At 37.7% G+C, this 23,718-nt stretch overlaps 1 protein-coding gene across 1 annotated transcript in view; it reads left to right on the forward strand.

Annotated features, from left to right (window-relative positions):
- Positions 1-23,718, forward strand: part of LOC121318572 (anoctamin-2-like) — a 91,893-nt gene that overhangs the window by 57,781 nt on the left and 10,394 nt on the right. Inside the window, exons 21-26 of the mRNA XM_041255389.1 lie at positions 1,605-1,662; positions 1,754-1,854; positions 10,389-10,537; positions 16,966-17,118; positions 19,052-19,104; positions 20,512-20,693. Coding sequence (XP_041111323.1) covers positions 1,605-1,662; positions 1,754-1,854; positions 10,389-10,537; positions 16,966-17,118; positions 19,052-19,104; positions 20,512-20,693 — 696 coding nt within the window. The remainder of the gene's footprint in view (positions 1-1,604; positions 1,663-1,753; positions 1,855-10,388; positions 10,538-16,965; positions 17,119-19,051; positions 19,105-20,511; positions 20,694-23,718) is intronic.

Raw genomic sequence — 23,718 nt, forward strand, 5'->3', positions numbered from 1 at the left:
GGAATCAGGTAAAAGATAAGTGATACAGCCAGGGTTGTTGTCAATTCCAGTTTCTCAATTCCAATTCCCATTACCATTCCCTTTTAATCAATTTCAACACATCATTGGTCAAAATAGCAATCAGCAGTATTATGTTAAACAGTGACCATAAATTAATTCAATTGAAGTCACTGTTAGTCAGTTAAGTGGGCTTCAAATGAAAGCAGTTGAGCAATCACAACAATTATTATGTCTCAAAAATTCCAATTCCAATTGGAATTGGGAATTTATTTAAAAAATAATTGGAAATGGAATTGGAAATGGAATTGGAATTGAAAAACAGGAATTGACCCGACCCTGGAACACAGCAGCACTTAGAATCGTGCCGTTATTACAGAATGACAACACACCCTGTTCAAAACTAAGGAGCATGCCGCTGTGCAATCCTCAACCACAAAGATACTTTCCAAAAGCTTCTGCCTGCAGCATACCATAAAGCAAGCCTATTTTAAAAAAAATCTAATTCATTAAATGTACATATGCTGTGATCAGCGTTTGTCCCCGATCTGGGGAGTATATGGAGGCTAACTGTCAGTCATCCTGAACAGTGTATGTCACTGTGGCAGGGTGGCAGGGTGAAAGCCCTGCAGTGCACAGGTGTGGGGGTGTGTGGTGAATATTGGGTTGGCAGGGGTTGGTGGGTTAAATGTCTCCCTCTCAAAACACTTGTGAATGTGGCTGGTGCAGACAAATCAATACATGATTAAGTGATTAATTAGGCTCCAGCCACGGGTGTATAAAATCATTATTTACAGGTGGTACTGAGAATTGATTAGAATTGATGTTGGTGATAGAGGTGGAGGTATGTGTTCTGTGTTCCGTGATTACGTTTCGTGAGTTTTTTGTAGAACCTTTTGTTTTGGCTCTTGTGCCTTTTGTTTTGTTAAGTGTGTTTTTGTTAGTACCATTTTATTTTATGCATTTGTTTAATTAAAAGGCGCATTAGCGCATTTAACCGTGCAGCTTTCTGTGTCTGAGTCTCTGTCCCTGCCGTTAACATCTGGGCTAGGAGGCTACAGTGCCAATGTCACATTTACAGTTTTTTTCACTAGAAAAGTATTTATTTGAATCAAAGAAACTCGGTTTGGTATTCTTTAGAGCAAGTAATTGAGTGTAAAAGAAATGGTGTATATGGGGGCATATGTTTGTCTGTGCATCAAAATTACAATTTGCATCTGCTTACTCGTGTTACTGATGACGGCTCAGATTTTGTATTCGTAGCCACGGAGAGATATGAATGTCACTGAAGTGCTCATTCAAATTGTTCAAAACCGGCACCCACTGTACATCATTTATAAGCTTGCAATTAAGAAAAAAATCTAATCTAAAAACAAAATAGTACAGCGTGTTTCTATGTCAGACCACACAGAATGTCTTAGCTAAGGTTTATTGTATTAACAAATATTAATCAGTAACAGATTGTCCTTGTTTTTTTTTTTTTTTTTTTGAGGCCCGCGCTAGTATAAATAAACAGCTCACGCATAGTATTAAGAAAATTGACATGAACCAACCAAACTAAGAAAGACTCCAGTTAAAAATGAAACCCCATGTGGCTTGCTTTGCAGATTCATAGGCCGGCCTGGGGACTATGTTTATGTTTTCGACAACTACCGGTTGGAGGAGGTAAGTGCAGAGAGTAGTGAAGCTGCCACGTTCTGCCATCCCCAGTGACTCTCTTGCTGGTAGTGATTTGCTTGTTTGTTTGTGTTGGCAGTGCGCTCCTGGAGGCTGTCTGATGGAGCTTTGCATACAGCTGAGCATCATTATGCTGGGGAAGCAGCTCATTCAAAACAACCTCTTTGAAATCGGCATCCCGTAAGTACTGGGTTCACAGGTTTTCCGGTTCCAGCTCAAATCACATGTGAATGAGGAAATGGTGCCAGGGTAGGGGTGTGTGTGTGTGTGTGTGTGCACAAAAGGTGTGTCGTCTACCACCCCCGCCCCAACATAAAGCGGAGGTTTCTGCAGGTGGTGCACATTTTGATGACCTATGATTGTATTTTTTCCCCATGTGGGGCTTTACAAGAATTTTTCAAGGGCATTCCATCAAAAAACAAGAATCGATGTAATTCACAGACATGTGAAGCCCATTTTGATTAATAAAATCAAGTTCAGCTCAGTAAACATTTTCTCAGTGTTTTTAGGATGGCTTATTAGTTTATTCTCATTTTCAAAGAATATTTCAACTCAAATGCTGCATCTAAATTATGCTGAAAAGCAGTTAGCAGCTGCAGTTATCATGAACACCATAATAAAGCGTATCTACGATTGTGCACAACTGGATTGACTACAATAGCAAATATGTCTTTGGAAATTGTTCCTGGGCATTGCTCCAGCAGCACAGGGGACTAAACTTAAACCACTGCCAGACCCAATGTTTTCAAATGAAATCTGGCTTTGGCTTTTTGAGTGCCATCACAACCACATGTTATTTAAGGCTTAGGCTGGCAGGTTAAACTGGCGTGTTGTAAGAGTTGCTGCAAACAATCATGAACAAAATATTAGGGTCACCTGAGAGGCTCACTTCATAAAAGCACAGCCGCGTGGTGCACAGGGATTCATTCAGCGCAGGTTCAATAGCACAGCCGCGTGGTGCGCAGGGATTCATTCAGCTCAGGTTCAATAGCACAGCCGCATGGTGCGCAGGGAGTCATTCACCACAGGTTCAATAGCACAGCCGCGTGGTGCGCAGGGAGTCATTCACCACAGGTTCAATAGCACAGCCGCGTGGTGCGCAGGGAGTCATTCACCACAGGTTCAATAGCATAGCCGCGTGGTGCGCAAGGAGTCATTCAGTGCAGGTTCAATAGCACAGCCGCGTGGTGCGCAGGGACAGTCATACAGCATAGATTCATAAGCACAGCTGTGTGGTGTGCAGGGAGTCATTCAGCCCAGGGATTCCAAAGGGAGCGGCTCTGGCGCTCTTGTGGGTTAGGAGCGTTCAGTGAGCTACAGCACTCCATGAACGTTTATGGAGTGGTCTGTATTATTATTATTATTATTAATTTATTTATTTATTAGCAAACACCCTTATCCAGGGCAATCTTACAGTTATACAAAATATCACATTATACAATGTCACAACACAGAATGTCACATTACAGATAAAAACAGTTAAAGTACAGTAAAAATCAATAGAAAATAAGATCAAATTCAAATAAGAGCAAAATACAGTAAACTTACATTTAAGAGAGAGTTCTACTAAGAGCAGTTAAACTTATAGTAAACATATCTGCTTATACGAGTAAAGCAAATGCTGTAACAACAAATGACAGATGTTGGGAAGATTTCAAAGCAAGTATGGGAAATTTTACTAGGAGCATTTCAGTTTCAAACAAAGCACAGATTATTTTTTCAAGTCAAAGGAGGCTGAATGACTGAGCAAGCTGCACGAATGAATTTTGTTTAAACTAAAATAAAAAAAAATAAATAAAAACAAGCACTACGTTATTCCAGAAATTCCTGGCTGTTTTAAATCTTTGTTTTTGCTACAGTTATAATTTCAATGATCACTTAAATACAGCATTTTTCCATTTACAGTATTGTTTGAAAGACTTAGAATCATAGCACGATGAGTGTTGCATTACTGTGCTGTACCCTTGCATTATTTCCCAGACTTGAGAATGTAGATAGCAGGTTTTACACATTTATTAAAACCATTGAAAACTAATTTTTATAGTTGTGGATGTTTTCAGACTAACAAATGACCTCTGAGGTTCTACACTGTACAGTGTTTAGGAGGAAAATAAAAGTTTATTTAAAGCTATATGTAGCAGCTAATATTGGAGAATTGCTTTCATTAGATCAAGCTCTGCCTCTGCTTGGCATTGGATTTGTCATTGGATTTGAATAAATGCAAGATAGATTCCACAATGAGATATATTCCCTAATGAGACACATGACCATTTACAATCTGCTTTGGTCCTTTTTCAAAAACAATAAAAGCACATATATTAACATAAATAGACAATTCCACTTAAAAAAAACAAAGAACGCATTAGATAATCATGTAGTGGGAAAATGGCTTTAACTTAATTCATAATTAATGCATGGTGCTGCGAAGTGAACAAATGCAGTTCTTTAAAAATTCAATGCCAGTAATGCTTTTCTAAAAGCTCCCCAGTGTTTCCAGTTCGTTAAATTATTAAAGTGGTAAAACTGTAGGCAATCAAAGGTTAGATTATGAAACATATTTACTTCAAATCATCGTTTGCAATCAAACCAGAAAAAAAAAAAAAAAAAAAAAAAAAACAACTCCTGGGTTGGCATCCGTTCCTGTTTTGCGATTTCTAAAAGTATGTAGCATACATGGGCTCCTATCCTGACTGGAGATTCCTAAAAGCATTCTGTATGTGGCATACATGGGCTCCTATCCTGGTTGGTATCACCAAGGCTCAGTTCTTTTTCCATTTAGAATGGATCACTGTATAAGGTGCAAGGATGGCAATAAGACTCCTATTGTATAGTATTTTGATCCAGTCCTGGTTTTAGTTTAATAGTTTCAAATCCGGCCTTTTGTACATTTAACATGTATTGATTAGATGACAATAGAAAGAAAGCAATGAGCTGTTATGATCTGCAATAAATACACCTGATGTTTAATTTTTAAATTATGATTGTGTTATTATGGTGTCAGAAAAAAAAAAAAAAATACATCCTAGTTTTTCACTCTGGAAATCGGTAACCCGTAGGCAGCTAAGACAACCCTAAGGGAATCATCTGTAACTCAGAAACACTAAATCATAAATGCAGAAGTAAAACTATGAGCTGCTCTAAGCATACAAACATGTGACTCATAGACGTCAATTACATGTAGCTATGCAGTGCATTGTGGTCCTGTATCAGAATATAAACAGTACACGTGTATATTATTGCTTTAAAAGGGACTGAATCAAAACTGGTGGAAATAAACAGGGCTGACTTAATCAGGAGTTCACCAATAACCTGGTAAAATAAACGTATTAAAACACAGAAGAGTTATTGCAACAAATAAGCATTAAAACACAGACGAAGTAATGGTACAGCAAACATGCCTGTTTACTCAACTTGGAAGTCAAGGTGCTAGATATTGCAGTGATTACAATACAAACTGCTGAATGTACAGCCTTCTCTATGCTGATTTGTGTTTCTGTATTAATAGTCGGAACATGTCAGTGCTGTACAGCAAGTTCCTGACGTGCAAACGAGATAATCTTGTGCTTCTTGTTTCACAAAGTGATATTGGGTGGGGCAGAAATAAGTGTGTACAGTTTCAAAAATAAGTAATTAACTACTTTGTTATGCTATAAGGATGAGACCAGACCATGTTTCAAATTTTAACAATGTTTACCATGTTAGTTCCAATTACCCACATTACACTCTACATTGAACATTATTGTTTAGATACAGTATGTGCCACTAGTATTAATAGAGATAGGCAATTGATCAGATTACCTGAACTCCTGGAGAGAGCTCTCAGACTGATACACCGATGATCTGGAGGTATTAGAGGTTTATCTGTGTGTGTCGCCTCTATGCCTGATATTTATACTCTAGTAGGCTCAGAGCATGTGACTACAGTTTATTTCTGTTATTTTACTAATTATAATAGGAATAAGCTATTCAGCTGTTACTTTACTGTGGTGCAACCAACCACTAACTACTGTATTTAACAAGGTTACTGTGATTTATTCTTTACAATATTTTGTCTTTTCTAATACATTTCATGACCTGCTTTATTACTTCAGTCATCCTAAGCGTAAGTTACCTTATCAGCAAAGTCACCTCCAGCAAACTGGTTTAACATTACTAACACATTTTACTCTCATGTAATATTAACCAGTGTGCCAGGAACCAAAGTGATATTATCAGAATCTTTTCCCTGTTGATTCACATTATATACTGGCATTCGGGACATTTGTTCCAACTGTACCCAAAATTGTTTAATTAGACCATTAACAATTAGCTATAGCACCACATTAGCGGAGCACAACACAACAGTGTACTATCATTTCTGTTGTATTCAGAATAAAATAAAACATCAAATAGCAACCTAAATATTCGACATGTGTTTAATTGTAACAAAATACTGTTAACTAAATAAACATGATTTTCTTTTCTTTATAGTTTTACCTAAGATTTAAAATGGAGTGTTTTAAATTTGTGGGTGTACTTTTGCTAAATACAATACAGCACATTATTTTCTTAAAGTAAGTTAGTTTTTATTTCTTTTCATACCCAATCGTCTTCATTTTCATAAGAATAATAATGTTAATAAATCAGTTTGATTGTATTTGAAAGCATAAGTCTTCAATGTATGTATTTATTTTATTTACAAAGCAACCTATCAATGAATTAATCAATTTTTCTTTAATAATTATTTATTTTTATATAGTGTCTTTCATGACAATGCCATCCCAAAGCGCTTTACAGGAAAAATACAAAAAAAAAATGCAAAGTACAATGTCATAACTAAAATAAAAACATAATTTACAAAATGATTTACATTCAAAACCCCTATTGCCAAAAGCTAGGAAAAACAAATGTGTTTTAGCAGTGCTTTACATTTCAAGAGAATGAGAGCCTCTAACAACTAATGGCAACAAGTTCCAAAGTTTAGGAACACCAGTGGAGAAACTAGTGCCGAGTGACACACTTGGTCAAGGGAACAGCCAGCAGCTCTGAGCATGAAGCTGATGCCTAGGGATGCAGCAAGTCCAGACAGCCAGGGCCAGTTCTCCCTGACAGCCTTGAAGGTGAAAAGAAGAATCTCAAAAATAACCCAATATTTGAAAGGTATCCAATGCAAAGTTGCCTAGACAGATGTAATATGTTGTGGCAGGGTGTAGTGAATGTGGGTGAGTTTGGTGTGTAATGTTTGGTATGTGCCTGGACCTAATGACATGTGAATTGCCCACCTGGCTCCAGGCACCTGTATACAAGGAGAAATGTGTGGGCAGTGAGTTGGAGAGTGTTTTGGGGAGTGGAGTAAGTGTTTGAGGTGAGAATTTGTATGTTTGGTGTTCTTTTTTTGTTTATCCAAAATTGATGTTTTGTTGGACGCCTTTCTTTTTTGTTTGTACCTTTGTTTGGCCCTCGTGCCTTTTTGTTTAGTGTTTTTGTAACTAAGTATTTTGTTTCACTGGATTTTCTCGACTCTGAGTCTTCTCACTGCAGCTGTCCTGTCACATATGCACTTGTATTCTTGCAGCAGCAGCATTCTGGACCAGTTGTACTATTCAGATTATTTTATTAATGTTATTATTTGTTAGAATAAAGGTTGCTATTTTAGGTGTTATTTTATTCTGAATACAGCAAAATGTTGAACTCTTGTGTACTGCTCAGCTAATGTGGTACTGTAGCTTTAATTGGAAGACCAATTCGCACTGTGATGTTGCTGCTCACTGTTAGGTTGTGTCTTCGGATGATCTTCTTCATATCGGGTTCGGGTTAAATAAATTTTCTGCATCACGATGGGATCATTCACAAGACAAACCCACCCCGAACACGAAAAGATTTCAGGGTTCAAAAAATGTAAATTAACCCTAACCGAATGTGGTCAGCCCAATCTAGATGCAGCATATTTCAGGTTGGGGTACTAATATATATCTATAGACATAAATATATATCTTAAATTGGTCAATAATATTATTATCTTTGCAATCTCTTAAAATGACCATTCTAGTCTGGCAATCTAAAGTTTACTGCACTGTGTTTACTCTTCTTTCTACACAGCTGAAGAAGGGCTCCTATCCAAAACAGCCTGAAATAAAATATATTTTTAATCTTTAAACCTTTTCTGTACTTCCAAAAAAAATATCATGTCATATTAATATACAGTGTCTATAGAAATTCTGCACCCCCTTTCAAAATTGTCACATTTTGTTGCCTTATAGTCTGGAATTAAAATGCATTAAAAAAAGCTTTTTTTTTTCATTTATCTACACATCCTACCCCACAACTTCCAAGTGAAAAAAATATTCTAGAAATGTGTTGAAAATTAATTAAAAATAAAAACTGAAATAGCTTGGTTGGATAAGTGTCCTCCCCCCACTTTTAATAGCAGTCCTAAATTAGCTCAGGTGTAACCAATTGCCTTCAAAAATCACACACCAAGTTAAGTGGCCTCCACCTGTGTTAAATTTTAGTGATTCACACAATTTCAGGATAAATTCAACAGTTCCTGTAAGTTCCCTCTGCTGGGTAGTACATTTCAAAGCAAAGACCCAACCATGAGCACCAAGGCTCTTTCAAAAGAACTCCGGGACAAAGTTGTTGAAAGGCACAGATCAGGGGATGGGTATAAAAAAAAATACCAAAGGCCTTGAATATCCCTTGGAGCATGGACAAGACGATTATTAAGAAGTGGAAGGTGTGTGGCACCACCAAGACCCTGCCTAGATCAGGCCGTCCCTCCAAACTTGATGACTGAGCAAGAAGGAGACTGATCAGAGAGGCTATCAAGAGGCCAATTGCAACTTTGCAAGAGCTACAGGCTTTTATGGCCGACTGGTCAAAGTGTGCATGTGACAACAATATCCTAAGCACTCCACAAATCTGGTCTGTATGGTAGGGTGACAAGAAGGAAGCCATTACTCAAGAAATCCCACCTTGAATCCCGTTTGAAGTATGCAAAAAACCACTCAGGAGATCCTGATAGAAGGGAAAATGAATGGAGCAAAGTACAGAGAAGTCCTTGAGGAAAACCTGCTGCCCTCTGCAAGAAAGCTGAAACAGGAATGGAAGTTCACCTTTCAGCATGACAACGACCCAAAGCACACAGCCAAAGCTACATTGGAGTAGCTAAGGAACAAAAAAGTAAATCTCCTCGAGTGGCCCAGTCAGAGCCCCGACCTAAATCTAATTGAAAATTTGTGGCAGGACGAAGATTGCTGTCCATCAACACTCCCCAAGGAACTTGACAGAACTTGAACAATTTTTAAAGAAGAATGGTAAAATATTGCCAAATCTAGGTGTGCAAAGTTGGTAGAGACCTATCCCAACAGATTCATAGCTGTAATTGCTGCCAAAGTTGCTTCCCCCAAATATTGATTCAGGGGGGTGGAGACTTATCCAGTTATGATCTTTCAGTTTTGGATTTTTAACATATAATTTTGTTCTCAATAAAAACCTTTTTCCTCTTAACAGTGTAGAGTATGTTGTGTAGATAAGTGGAAAAAAATCCTTATTTAAATGCATGAAACTCAAGGGGGTGTAGACTTTCTATAGGCACTGTATATGTTAAGGGCGAAACCTGGCAAGTCTAGTTTTGCCCGGGCCAATCTAGTTTCACCAATGCTTCTGGGCGAATCCTGAAGCTACCACTTTTTTAGGCACACATCCGCATCCAATCGGGCAAATCTAGATTGGACCAGAACTTCAAAAAGACGACTGGGTGAAACCCATTTTTTCAACAGTTTTCACTGAATTTTTGAGCTAGCCTGGGCGAGTCTAGTTTCGTCCAAAGCTTCAACATCGATGCTGGCCCAATCTAGTTTTGCCTATGCCAATTATTTGGGCGAGTCTAGTTTTGCATTTCAACAAACTCCTCTGCCAGCTTCCAAGTGCGTGTCGGGGTACCTGCCTCATCTCCATTTGTCACAACAATGTAGCGACTGGGTGCTGGTTTTCCAGTGGCAGTGCAGAAAAGGCAGGTCACCAGGGCTGGTTTTAAAAGTGGTTAAAACCACTCTATTATCTCTCTCTCCCAAAAAGAGAAGTCAAAAAATCTCATTCCTCCATATGTGCAGGCAAACTCGACACAAACGAGAGACAGAGAGAAACGATAAAGTGCAGGCAAACTCACCACAGACACACACACACAGCCGAGAGAGAGATCTTCATTTGTTTCGTCTTCATTAAAAGATTGTAACAGGGTCAATAATGCCTACAGGGGTTTCTGGTGCACAGTGAGCTGAGGACACCCTGGGTGACCCAAACCCCCCTGTGTGTGTGTGTGTGTACCAGCCTTACAGTTTATATAAAATAAGAGAGAAAGAGATGGAGGAACTATATTTATGGAACACTGAAGCTGATTCAGGTCAATGTTAAAGTGCTCTAATTGAACAGCAGAGCTTTTTACTTCCATCCCAAGTCCCATTTTAATCACTCGCACTTAAAAAGACACATCCATTAAACCGGGAAAGCCATCTAATGAAATACAGTGACCACTTCAATTACAGGTCAAAACCGAATATTGAAAAAAGAAACAAAAACGAAGAAAAAAATAAAAAAGAAATGTCTTTACATTGGATGATCAATTCCAATTAGTATTTTTTTTTTCCTGTTTTGAATCTTTTCATTTCTTTAATGTTGACACATTACACTGTATTTAAATCTGACAGTGCATTGACTCCCTCCCTGCTGTCTAGGAAGCTAAAGAAATTGCACAGAAAGCTGAAGGGTAAAGGGACCAAACCTGAAGAAAGCAACACTAACCAGACCCGACCACCCCAGCAATGGAACCTGGACTATAACCTGGAACCGTTTACTGGCCTGACCCCGGAGTACATGGAAATGAGTAGGCATACAGCTGGCTTATGTTTTGTTTTGGTTTTTACATTGTGATTTAAGGGGTTGATTTGATCATCCTTTAAGTCATTGTTGGATTTAAGAGACTTAAGAGTGATTTTCCTCACCTGTCACCCCCTGTTATTCACTCCTGGGCCACCCTTAAATAGAGACTGATTGTTGCGGGTTTGTTTTGGGAAGTGGGTTTCAAAATACAAGCTTAAAAACTTCAGTGTCCTACAAGCACACACACAAGCATATTAATAATTTATATTTACCACATTCTTCCATAAATGATCACAGACACATAGATAACTTCAGAGCTTGGCGCTTGTGGTTCACTCTGTCAGCAGAACCCATCTATTGCATTGCAGCCTTATACAGTATATAGTTGGGCGTACATTTGGTTATTCTGGTTATCAGATAACCAAGCAGCGGTACTGAGTTTCCTGAGAGTATATTTTTACATGGCTGGCATATATTACATGAGCTGCAGGCAGTTCTCTATTCTTTGAATAAAAAATACAAATGTAGGCAAAACGTAGGTTTCAGTGAAACAATGTGGAGACGTGATCATTTATGCAGCTGCTGTGGGAAACTGAGTAAAAAGTGGTGGTTCTAGCCTTCAGATAACCTCTTTGGTTATAAAACTCTTATGTTTTTGTTGACATCCGGGGAATTTCAAGAGGTGATATAACAGGACCTTTCTAATTGAGCAACTGTGCATGCACAGCTGAGCTGTGGAAAAGAATTACTCTGTTCAATTACATGGTTCTTGGAAGAACAAATCATAGCAGAGCGCACAGTGTGGTTTCCATTAGCAATACTGCAGTGATGGCACAGACAACCATTTTGCGTGAATTAGATTATGCCAGTGCTGCATCACAGACAAGCCCAAATAAATCAGACAACTTTACCTGGGTCAGGTGACTTGGTGGTGCAGATTGAAGACACAAACCAAGTTGTAGTTTGTGTAATTGTCAAATCAAGTCAGTGTTGTCATTAACAAGAATTTGGTAACCACAACATTGGTTACGCAACTGCATTAACCCATTAATACACATACCTTAGAATTTCTACACCAAATGCAGAATCTTAAGTGCAGTCCTCATGTTTGAATTTATCAATCTCTGCATAGTTTAAAACAGCATATCAAACATTGTCAATCGGACCAAGATTTGGAGATTATGGGGCCCACTAGTGGCCGTGGTTGTGGTCGTGATGCTTGTCCTTGGTGGTAACAATACTTTAATGAAGACCATTGTCACATAATAGTACAATTGCAAAGGCAAAGGCAGTTGTAAAGGTTTAAAGCTGTTTCTTGCCAGTTTACCATTATCAGGATTGGAAATAAGACTTCCATTGCACATTAGTTTGATCCATTCCTGGTTTTACTATGAATTTTTAATAAGATGCACCTGAGCTTGTTACCTGCACACTGACTAATCAAGCTCATAGTAAAACCTGGAATGGGTGAAAACTGCTATGCAAAAGGAGACTTATTTCCATCCCTGGTTAGAATTATTGTATATCTTTGCCATTTAGTGGTCTCTCATTGAAAGGGATCACACTACCAACGAGAACATAAAGTGGTCTCTGCTTCCCAGTCAAGTTTAATAATGGCGCATTCTCACTGGAGCAGTATGGATCGGGGGGGGGAGCTCTGAGCTTTAAAAGGTCACATGCAGAGCCTGCTCTCTAGCACTGGCACGTAAATAAATCTATAGATATTGACAGCTTTAGAGCCACAGCTGAGATTCATGAGAAAATCCATGGCCCCGTTTTTCCATTTGAAAGTGTTCAAGTCCTGCCTCAGGGTCTGGAGCACTAACAAAGTCATTGTCAATTACTATCTAGAGCCTTTTCATCCACTCAGTCTACACTGGAGGGGAAGAGAGTTTCATCAGCGTAAATAAATTACAGTGTTGTATTAAACACTAATTGATGGGTGAATGTGACTTCCCTGTTTGCATTTCCCCTGTCTATTTAGTCTCATCAATTCACTCTGGAATGTGGCAACCCTTTACTTTGCTCATTAATTTGTAAAATAATAAATATTATGTAACTGAGCTAAGTACAGTAGAACCTCAAAGTTACAGCGCACTTAGGAAATGACCCGTCAACCAAATAGCAACCAGCCAGTAGACATTTTATGAATACCGTATGCATGGATTAAATCACTGAAAAGAAGACAGATGCAATAAGAGTTTCAGGCATATGGCAATGCTGATTCCATTCCCGACATCTTAACACCAGTTTTGGTGCAACAAGCCATATTTTATTTAGCTGTATCATTTTAAGGGATGTGGAGTTTTCACTGCACCCTTGCAAATGCATACGATTAAAAGGCGGGTTTAAATGGCTTGTGAATGGTGTTAATCAACTAATCCCCTCGTTTTTCGATTATCTTATTTCCTGGTACAATGCATGCTTTGACTATGAGCTTGATGGCTCAGTGCCCCGTCGAAGATTATGGAGAGCCCTGAGTATTTCATAGAGATGGTGTGACCCAGGGAAATTGCTTTTGGTCTTTGCTGGTTTTACAGGGAATGACAAGCATGATTTTCTATGAAGAATGTGCATCATGAGGTAGTTGATTGGGATGATCTTTGTAAATTCTGCCAGATTTTTGCTGCAAGATGTTTTATTATCCATCTATTCATTCACTAAAGATGAATTAATACGCTCTTTCCTCTCATGCTCTTTGATATGCACTTGGGCATTATTAAGTACATTTAGAACTCAACACAGCACCAGATTTACAATGAGCAAAAACAAGTGGACAGGTTTGTTTTAGACAACCTGACACTTCTTCCAGGACAAACCGAAAAGGCCAAATGAGAGAGAGAGAGAGAGAGAAACAGGTTTGTCACAAAGACGGCTACAGCGGGTGACGTCAGACCAGAAACCAGGAAATAAACAGAGTGGTGGAGTCTGGTGAAGCTGAGCGATTGGTTTCGCTCTATTGCTATTCAATCATTCAATTGGATTCTCGGTACAACTGCATGTGAATTAATAAAAGTGCAATTCCCTGTGCTCACATATTACGTTTTACCTGCATGTGAAGTGCTGTGCAATCCTCTTGCCTAAATACAAATATACATTTTAAACACCTGTGTTACACAGACCCATTTATATGCCGTGTACCAATGACTATACACCAACATTAACACACTACACGTAACATACAACACAAATAAATAGGCCAGGGGCGGGGCACTTTGCCACAAGGTTCCATAAAGCAAATTGCAAACAAAACCTAGAAGAGTAATCCCTTTTAAAGAATTTGTTTTGTAAAATGTTTAGGTGGAAATTATCTCTGAGAAGTGTTATGCTAGAAAGAACTTTCCCTCTACCCAGATACTTGAAATAAAGCATTTTGCTAACAACACAAAAAAGCAGGAAGGCTGGGATTGTATTACCTGACGCAATACCTTAACAGAAGTCGGATGTGTGTGTGTGTTTGTCTGTGTGTGCGTTTGTTTTTATACGTTTGTCGGTGTGTGTTTGTATGCATATGTGTTTGTCTGTGTGTTGTATGTGTATGTGTCAGTTGCCTCAGTATTTTAGTACTCAGAATTTACCAAAGTGATTCTATGGATTAGCAGTGCACGCCTTCTCCTACCCAGTTTCTACAAAACTGACAGTCCATTACTGAACAGGATAATTACAAAGTGTTCTACAAAGAAAAAAAAAAACATATAATAGTAAGTTACAAAAGACCAGCACTTTATAAATGCAGGTAAAGTAAAACAGACAGTACGACCTCCAGTTTGGGTCACCTCGCTCCAAAAAAATACATCATTGCACTTCAGAAAGTACAAAGTACAACTCGACTGATCCCAGTGCTCAATGGCATGAGCTAGAGTATGTGGACAGGTTAAAAGAATCCACTGTAAAAAAAAGGGGATACATGGTACAGTTAACCTGTGTCACTATGCACATTTAGCAGAGTAGGACAAGAGGGCGTGGAGAATTAGCATTTTTAATAGAAGGTAGGAAGCATTTTTTACACAGCTACAAGCTCATGCAATGGCTTACCAAGGGAAGCTGTACCATCTAAAACACGAGGAACGTTAAAAAAAACCCTCTTTAATCAGAATCCAGTATAATCTCCAAATTGGTCACATTAGATTTTATATTATAGGTCAGTATGCCCAAATCTATTTTTAAGGATTGTTGTTTCTGAGAGCCTAACAGCAAAACTTCATGTTTCCAGACTTATAAAACAGTGATAAAACAGCTTCCATCTCCTTTCACGCTAGTAAAGGAAGGAAGTGGCATTGTTTTTCAAAGTCAGGTTAGGATACGTTCCACCATCTGTGGCAGGTTTTCTTGTGCTATCAGCAAGCTGCTTTTTCCGGGTTATCAGAGTTTAATTCACAGACCAGCTTCTGGCTTTCCTGACTGACATTTAATGACTGCACTGCGCAGTCCAGAGTCAGTCAGCCCATTTGGTTGGCAATACAAAGTCAAACCCGGTTCATTTAAAATAAACACATTTTTATGCTTGATTATGTTCTGGATTTTACCTGACCTGTAAGTCAGACCCCTGGCAAGTGACACACGTGGAAAAAAGTAACTGCACTTTATTTGTGCCAAATTATACTAGACTTCTACTTGAAACCTGTTTTTACTCAAGTTCTGCTCTTCTGTACCTTAATGACATATCTTCAATGTATTAAACCAGATGCTTCAGATAAATAGAAACCCGTAACCAAAATTAAATATACATTTCTGGACTTTTCGTTATAGAACCCTTTCATTTGCATTGAATCCGGTGCCTATTATCATATGCAAACCAGGCCGGGGGAGGTGATTAACCTTGATGAACTTTGCTGCTGGTCAAGTCAACCCCTCACAATGCTGATTGTCTCCGACAGTGTTGTCTGTGATTCGAGGAAGACTTCATCTTCCTTGGCCAGCATGAATCCTTGATTTCAATCCAATACTGCATCTTTCGGATGGACATAAATGCTGAATGTATGTCTGCAGTCTTCTGCCAATCCCATTGACCCACTGACTCACAAATCCACACCTCCAGGCTGTCATTGAGGCAAAAGGAAGGCTGGGCTAGCATTCTATTAGGTCGGGTGATCTTAAAGTGTAAGGAATTTTGTTTTTTGATCAAATTTGGTTGATTGCAAGCAGGGGTTTATGGTTTTAGGGATCTTTTTTTTTTATAGCTGTAAATGCAGATTAGTAAACTATACTTTACATACTACCAGGTAGGAATAAAATGTAATTGTTTTACCAAATGTACTTAATTACTACTAATATATGACACTACTCTTTAGTATGACAGAGGTACATACTCTGTCATAGCTTTTTGCTAAAACTGCATTTCCAACCCTTCCCTCAAAGCCCATGACAGATTTGCCATGTCTCACGGTAACAGTATTATATTGATGATGGCACTCATAACATGACGGACTCCAGGGGCACAAAAAACAAATCCTTGTGCAGCACAGCACTTAACTAGCATATTATAAAAACAAACATTTTCATTTTACAAAGAGAATATGTATTAAGAAATACATAAGGGACAGGCACATTAACTGCTTACTATCACTGGCACATTTTAAAAGATACTGTGGGATAGCCACAGGCACCTTTCTGCTGCAAGTTCTCATATATCTTGTATAGCTAATCTGAATACCTTATGCAGAATGCTGTTAGGATTGTACACTGGGTGAATTTATAGGACAAATCACTAAATACCAGGGCTTGTAACTGGCACTAGTCCCGCTGCACCCCTTGTTAGGTAACTTATCGAAATGACCAGGTACTTGAAGATTGATTAGTCTAGACAGAAGTAAATGTACTCTGAATGAACTGATCACAATTGATCACACCTGAGTCTGCAGCTTTATTAATACAGGTCATTAATGCAGCTTAAATGGAGGAACATTTTATTTTAATAATAACTGAAAGTCAGGACTGGGTGCAGTCAAAAAGGCTCTGATTGTTAAAACACTCAATTAGCATATAAAAAGAGAATATTCATGTCCTGAATACACACACACACACACATACATATATATATATATATATATATATATATATATATATATATATATATATATATATAGCGTCACAGCACAGAACAGGAAGGGCATGTTAAGGTGGAATTCAGCAAATGACAAGCAATTTTGATGCTTACAACTTGTTCAGGGAGTATTAATAGCAATGCATGAGACAATCAAACAAGGATCAATTCCAATAAAAACTTACTGTTCTATAATTATACAATTGTTCTTGCTCAATATTAAGTGTACAGAAGACTAATGGCAAGTTAATCAATGGAAATCAAGTGGGATTTGTTTTACACTTGGTCAGTAAAACAAAGCAGGACCTTTTTAAAAACACATTTTTCAAGGTTTTGTGTGATTGTTTAACATGCCCCTCTCTCTGTCTCTCTCTCCCGTTTTGTTTTAGTTATCCAATTTGGGTTTGTCACTCTTTTCGTCGCTTCATTCCCACTGGCTCCTCTGTTTGCTCTTCTGAATAACATCATAGAGATACGACTTGATGCCAAGAAGTTTGTAACCGAGCTGAGGAGGCCTAACGCCGTGCGGGCGAAGAGCATTGGTATTTCTGGCTGTTTCTTTATTTTTTAATTGATTCATATAATGTTTCTACCAATTTAAACTGCATGAATTCGATGACAAACCTTTCAACAAAAAATCTTCTCATTGTCTTCAATTTTGAAATACAGAGATGGAAATAAGATTCCCATCGCAAAACAGTTTGATCTATTCCTGGTTTTATTTTAAGTTTAATAAGACAAACCTGAGCTTGTTACCCATACACTGTGATTAATCAAGTTTGTTGTAATACATGGAATGGGTGAAACTGCTATGCAATAGGAGTCTCATTTCCATCACTGAAATAAATTTTGATTCAGGTTCTTATATCTCTGGGTGGTAACACTTTACATTAAGTGTCTCTAATTGCTGTGTATTTACATAGCAGTTACTTAGTAAATACATGTGTACTTACACATCATTACCATGTTATTATGCATAGTTACCATGTACCTGATGTATATACCCATAGCTATGAATTAAGTGTTTCTACAAATTGATTTTATCTCCTCAGTTTGTAGGGAAGTGAGGTGGAGAAGTATTAGTATTGTGCAGTACATTGGAAAAATTGCTCCTGAAAAGAATGCAGCTGACTGTGGGAGAAATGAGTTGGGGAAGCATATCAGTGTCACACAGAATGAATTCAGTAGGCTTCCCCACAATCAGCATTAAGGAGTCTTTTTCAGAATATTTTTTTTTTGCTGGAACAATTTAAACATGTTAATTGACAATATGAGCAGAAACAGCACCAGTGAATCATACAGTACTCCCACTAACAAGATAAGTTGATGTCAGGAAAGTAGATCAGGATCTTCTAGTTTTAATGTTAACTGAAAGACAGAGTTATTACTTGCAAATATTTTGTTCACAGTAAAAATTGCTTATTTCGCTAAAATTAGGTATTTCAAGATATTTCATAAGCAAACATAATATTTATAAAAACAGTTACTATACAACAGTTGTTCCTAAACATTTAAATGCTTACCTGAAAAACGGTAAATGCTAAATTGTACAATATTTATTTTTATGTCCAACTTTTTAAAGACATTCTACTTTCAGCATTGGTGAATTATCAAACAAAAAAATAAAAAATAAATATAGAAATAACAACAGACTCCTTGTACTGGACAGAATGATCTTTAGCAGAAATATTTCCCATCTTTGTTTTTTTCATTGAAGACATTTTAAAGAAATCATGCAGGCAAGAATAAAGTTCTAATTTTACGGCAGTATCAGAGTTTGTATGTTAGTGATATACTCATTGATAAAGTATAAGCCTCAATAGCTCCCTTCATCCATGTTTGATACATGATCCTACCAACAAGGAAAGGTGGCCCCTAAACTTGTCAATCAGTCCTAATAGAACACTGCTTTGGGTTGCATGGACTCCAGCTCCCATTACTGTAGACTGTGACACTAACTGATTGCAAAACAGACCCCAGAGCATGCAAAACCTCGAGGTATGTGCAGATCCTGTTACCCTGGAATGTGAGCTGTTCTCCTGCGTGTGATAAAGACTTGTCTGATGCACTAGCCCTGCCTAAGTGGCTTGAGTGGCATTCAAATGCATAGACTTCAAATCCTGAATGACTGCTTTGTAATACAGAGTTCCAAGTGCTGCTCTTGGAGTGTAGGGTGAGTGATGCAAGATTGGGTTGAATCCTGGTTGCGCCAAGTTGCCTCTATTGGTTGGTGGCCTACAGGGAGCACTGCATTTGGTCTTAGCACTCCTGCGGTTTGGCTTAATGACAGAAACCAAGCCAAGTACCAAGTGTTTGTAGTGTACACTGGAGAAAAGTGAAGCACGTGTCTCCTTGACTGCGTTTCGTAGAGATTTACTCTGATTGGAGGTTTTGAAGTTGTATAAATAATGATGCTGTACTATTACTTTTCTATGACTCTCAACTTACTCCTGTGTCTCTGATTCCTCCACCCAGGTATTTGGTACAACATTCTCAGTGGCATGGGCAAGTTATCTGTTATCATTAATGTAAGTGCATGCTTTTATTATCATTATAACAAAACATAGTCTGCGCAGGTTTCCAGTTATCAGATCCACCCCCTAGTTTGTTCCCTTATACCTGGTATGCGAGAGGGAGATTAAATATGTAACTGGTGCTCCTGCAGGTAGCAGCAGAACTGTCCCTAACTTGTCCTCTACTTTCAGAATGGAAACAAACAGCACAGTATGTTGCATAGTATGTTTCTGTATTTGTATTTGTGATTTATTGCTGGGTTGTTTAAAATAGAGTGTTAATGTGGGTAGCTATTTTATGTTACTTTTTAGCGTAATTTTAATTAGAATTGTCATTACTGTAGCATAATTGTAACTATATTTGTAATTTAACAAAATAGCATTGTAATTGTAATGGCATCTCCAGAAAACAATTCTGCTGTAATTGTAATTATAAATTGACCCTAGTTATACTAAAACATTTTTTTAAAGGTTTAAGTTAAGAGTTCAGTTCTAGCTGCCTGCCAAACACATACATAATCAATGCTAGATAAGCCAAAGAGTCTTTTTAGGAACAGCTAGCGCCATCTAGTGGTCTGCTACTTTGGATCAAGTTTCTTTTTCTTTTCCTGACAGTATACTGTTGTGCACTAGTCATTGCTCACTGACCTGTTTGTTACAGACCCTTAATTATTTCCTGAAAGCAATGACAACATTAAACATGCCCTGCTGTCAAGGGCACATGGACATCTGTTCACGGTTATAAACTAAGAATGCCAACAACTACGAAAATGTGTTTCAATGAATAAGTGTAAGAAATTGTGTAAACGGTGCAAAAAAGATTGTATTTGATATGTTATGTCTATATCAGCATCACTTTACTTGTTGTTTCTCTCGATGTGAGACTGGGGAAGGTTTTTAGAATTGAACGTCAGGGCACCCCCGTTATATATATATATATTAATTCAGACAGTAAATTAGGTGGATTTGCAATCATCCTTTAACCTTTTCAGTTCTGCAGGATCTCAAGGCTGATGTGTTAATAATACTGACATCATCATAAGACATGTACTTACCTCACCACTACAGCGCTTGCTGTTCAGTTGAATTGTAAGACGTTCATCTTTGAACCACATGGTTTGCGTTTCACGTCCAGTCCTTGCCTTCCCATTCTGAGATGCAAGGTCATTACAACCTGCAAGCTCTAGAATTCGCTTTTTGAAAAAAAAAAGTGGAATTGGGGGGTTTTGTAACTAGTCCTGCTTTTTAAAAGATCACAAAGCTCTACATATGTCAAACGAAGATGATGTAGTAAAAAGAATGATCTTCAGCACAGCGCTTTTATTGATAGTGCTGATAACAGACATGCAAGCAAATTGTCAAGCACTGTTTATTGCTCCCTAATCCGTGTTGAAAACCAGTAACAGTCTTCCTGTCTCCTAGGCCTTTGTTATCTCCTTCACCTCGGATTTCATCCCCCGCCTCGTCTACCAGTACTTATACAGCGAGACTGGCACCATGCACGGGTTTATCAACCACACCTTGTCATACTTCAATGTCAGCCACTTCAAGCCTGGCTCCGCTCCTGTGTCCTCTGAGTTCCACAATCATATTGGGGTCTGCAGGTACAGCATTTGATTTCTAGCTGATATCCATCTTTGTTAGAAATGCCAACACTGGACCTCCGCAAACGTCTATGCCCTCTTGCATTAAGTACAGTAGAACCTCGAACACCTTGGGAATGGAGATTGTTTGTAAGTCTGAAATGACCATAACTCTCAAAATTAGTTTTCAATCATTTAAATTAGGACTGTCAATTAATCAGTTTATTTCAGAGATTAATTTTTTCTTAACATGCATTAATCACACTCCTCTGTTTTGATCTCTTAGCACATGATAATTCATTCCCTGAGGCACCAGTTGTAGAGCAAAATACTAAACGTCTAATTGTATTTACAATTAAGGAGGGTATAACCATTACTCAATGAATGCTTTGTTTTATTTAGACAATTTGGTGACACTATATTAAGGTGCTGCTTATTACTGTGTTAGAAATATATAATATGCATAATAACTATGTTAGAGTGTTAATAAGCACTATCGATGGTTAATAACCATGCAGTAGCCATAACAGAATTATGTTTAAACATTCCAAAGTACAATAGGTGGTTAAAAACTGCCCCCTTTATAAAACTGTAATTCCATCTATGGCTATTGCATGGTTATAAGCCATATGTAATACTTTATTAGCATTCTATAGCACAGTTATTAAGCATGTATTATATTTATAAAACATTAATAAGCAGCACCTTAATATAAAGTGTTACTGACAATTTTAAGTTATTAATAAAAGAGGATACTTTTTTTTTTTAAACGGCAATAAACATCAGGGAAGGATACCCCTTTAAAGGAAACTGATAAGAAAATACAGTATAATAAGTGCAATAAGGTGAGTAATAAACTGACTCCATTGTGATTTAGCAATTGGTTCAAACAATTTAACAGCAAATGGAGTTTTTCTGTATAATTCTGTGTAGTTAAATATAAAACTATGAAGGAGCAATATTATTAATCCAGAAATAGGACCAATGTTTTTTTTTTTTATTTTTTTTTATTTTTTTTATGCTGGGTTGTTTTTTGGATGATGATGATACACTCACAATACAATACAAATGTAACTTATATAGCACTCTTCATGCAAGCACTCCATGGCACTTTACAAAATAAATATAATATTATATTTATTTATAAATAATATAATCCAGCTACAAATAAACAGACCCTGGCAAATGCCCTGGCTCTGACAGAGTTCAAACTAATTTTAGAGACTGTCAGAAGATTAACATTTTCCGATCTCAGGGAACGACCAGGAACATATGGGGCCAGCAGATCTTGAAGATAAGAAGGTCCAAGACCATGTAAGGCCTTATAGGTAATAAGAAGAACTTTAATAAATAAATAAAAATAAAAATAATTAAATAAATTATTATTATTATTATTATTATTATTATTATTATTATTATTATTATTATTATTAATAATAATAATAAGTAATGTGTAATAAAACAAACTTGAAATGGATGCAGTAATTATATCAATTAAATATGCAATTAAAAATAAGAGTAACTAAGATTACAATTTCTAATCACAAGATTAATCGAGAATATTATTTTTAAATCACTTGACAGCCCTAGTTTTAATAAATGTGTTTACCTGCTGGCTACACCCCCAGTCCGGTGAATAATACAATAATACAGCACAGTTATGCAATATTACTATTATTATGGTTTTAAAGTCTTTAAAACAGTACTATAAATGGAAAAAGGCTACATTTTAAGTTACCATTGAAATAAGTAACTTTACCAAAAACACAGATTTAAAACGTCCAGGAAAACTTGGGATATAGTAGTGCCTGTTTTTAAACATAATGCATTCTCGCAGCTTGCTCAGTCATTTTGCCTTCCTGGTGATTTGTGTTGTGGGGTGTTGGGTAGACCAGCTATGTGTGTGGCTTACCTGACAAAGGAAGGAGTGATGTGCAGGTTGAGTCGTACAATCAGGGGAGCGAATATTCACTTCTTGACTGTGTGAAAGTGCTGATCTTCACTGGGGATCCCATAGGGAGCGTTACATTGGCTATGGCACTACCACGGGTTGGGGAGGTAAAATCCAGAGGGACTGTATCTCCCCACCGCACTGCAGCCAATTCAAATGGCAAGGGCTCTGTTGGCTCAAAGCTGATACCTGGTGCTGGCCTTTATCACCCATAGCACACTAATATTCTCTGTCAATATCCTTGGTGTAGAGAGGCAGTTGGCTTTTGTCACAGGATCAGGGGACACACTGACCTTCAGTTCTTCTGAGCTGTTTTGCAGCATTTCCACAGGGAGGGGAAAACATTTGTACATTGGTGTGACAGGCTGGCGAGTGGATTGAGGCTCAGAGACAGAGACAGAGTAAACGCAAAATAAAGTTCTTTATTAAATAAAATAATCAAATAAACAGGCACAAGGGCCAACAAAAAGAGGTTCAAAAATAAATAATCAAAATAAACTTACAAAATAAATGATCAGCTTCTAGGTCTTTAAACAAGATATTCCTTTCTTTTAAAAATACAAAACTCTCCAACATAAAAGCAAACTCCAAACAAAAGAACACACCCCAAACAGAAAACACACACACTCTTCACACTGCCAACCAGGGCCTCTCCCCTGGCTTTTATCCCCTGTGGCTGGAGCCCAATTAATCAATAATTATTCAATTAGAGCTCCAGCCACATCCTCACATGTTTTTCTGGCAGGGAGAAATTTAACCCCCTCCCTGCCAGTTCCAAACATATTCATAGACGGGAAGTTCCCCGTCACAATTTGATATTGGACAATGGGCACACTACTTTTTAAAAATTATTCTATAAGACTAAAGCTTTCTTTTCAAGTAAGTCTTAAGTCATGTATTCTAGTATCTGCAGATGTTGTTTTTCTGCTGTCTGTTGCTAGTCATCTTGCTAGAACACCCTTATAAATGAGGCGTTGGTCTTAATGGGTTTATTCCTGGTTAAAGAATGAATGAATACATACAATTAATACATACAATCAACAACGCTTTCCCCTGCAACCACACCCAGAAAAAAAACAGACCTTCACTGCAGAC

This window comes from Polyodon spathula, chromosome 7 (genome assembly GCF_017654505.1).
Source record: "Polyodon spathula isolate WHYD16114869_AA chromosome 7, ASM1765450v1, whole genome shotgun sequence".
NCBI lineage: Eukaryota > Metazoa > Chordata > Actinopteri > Acipenseriformes > Polyodontidae > Polyodon > Polyodon spathula.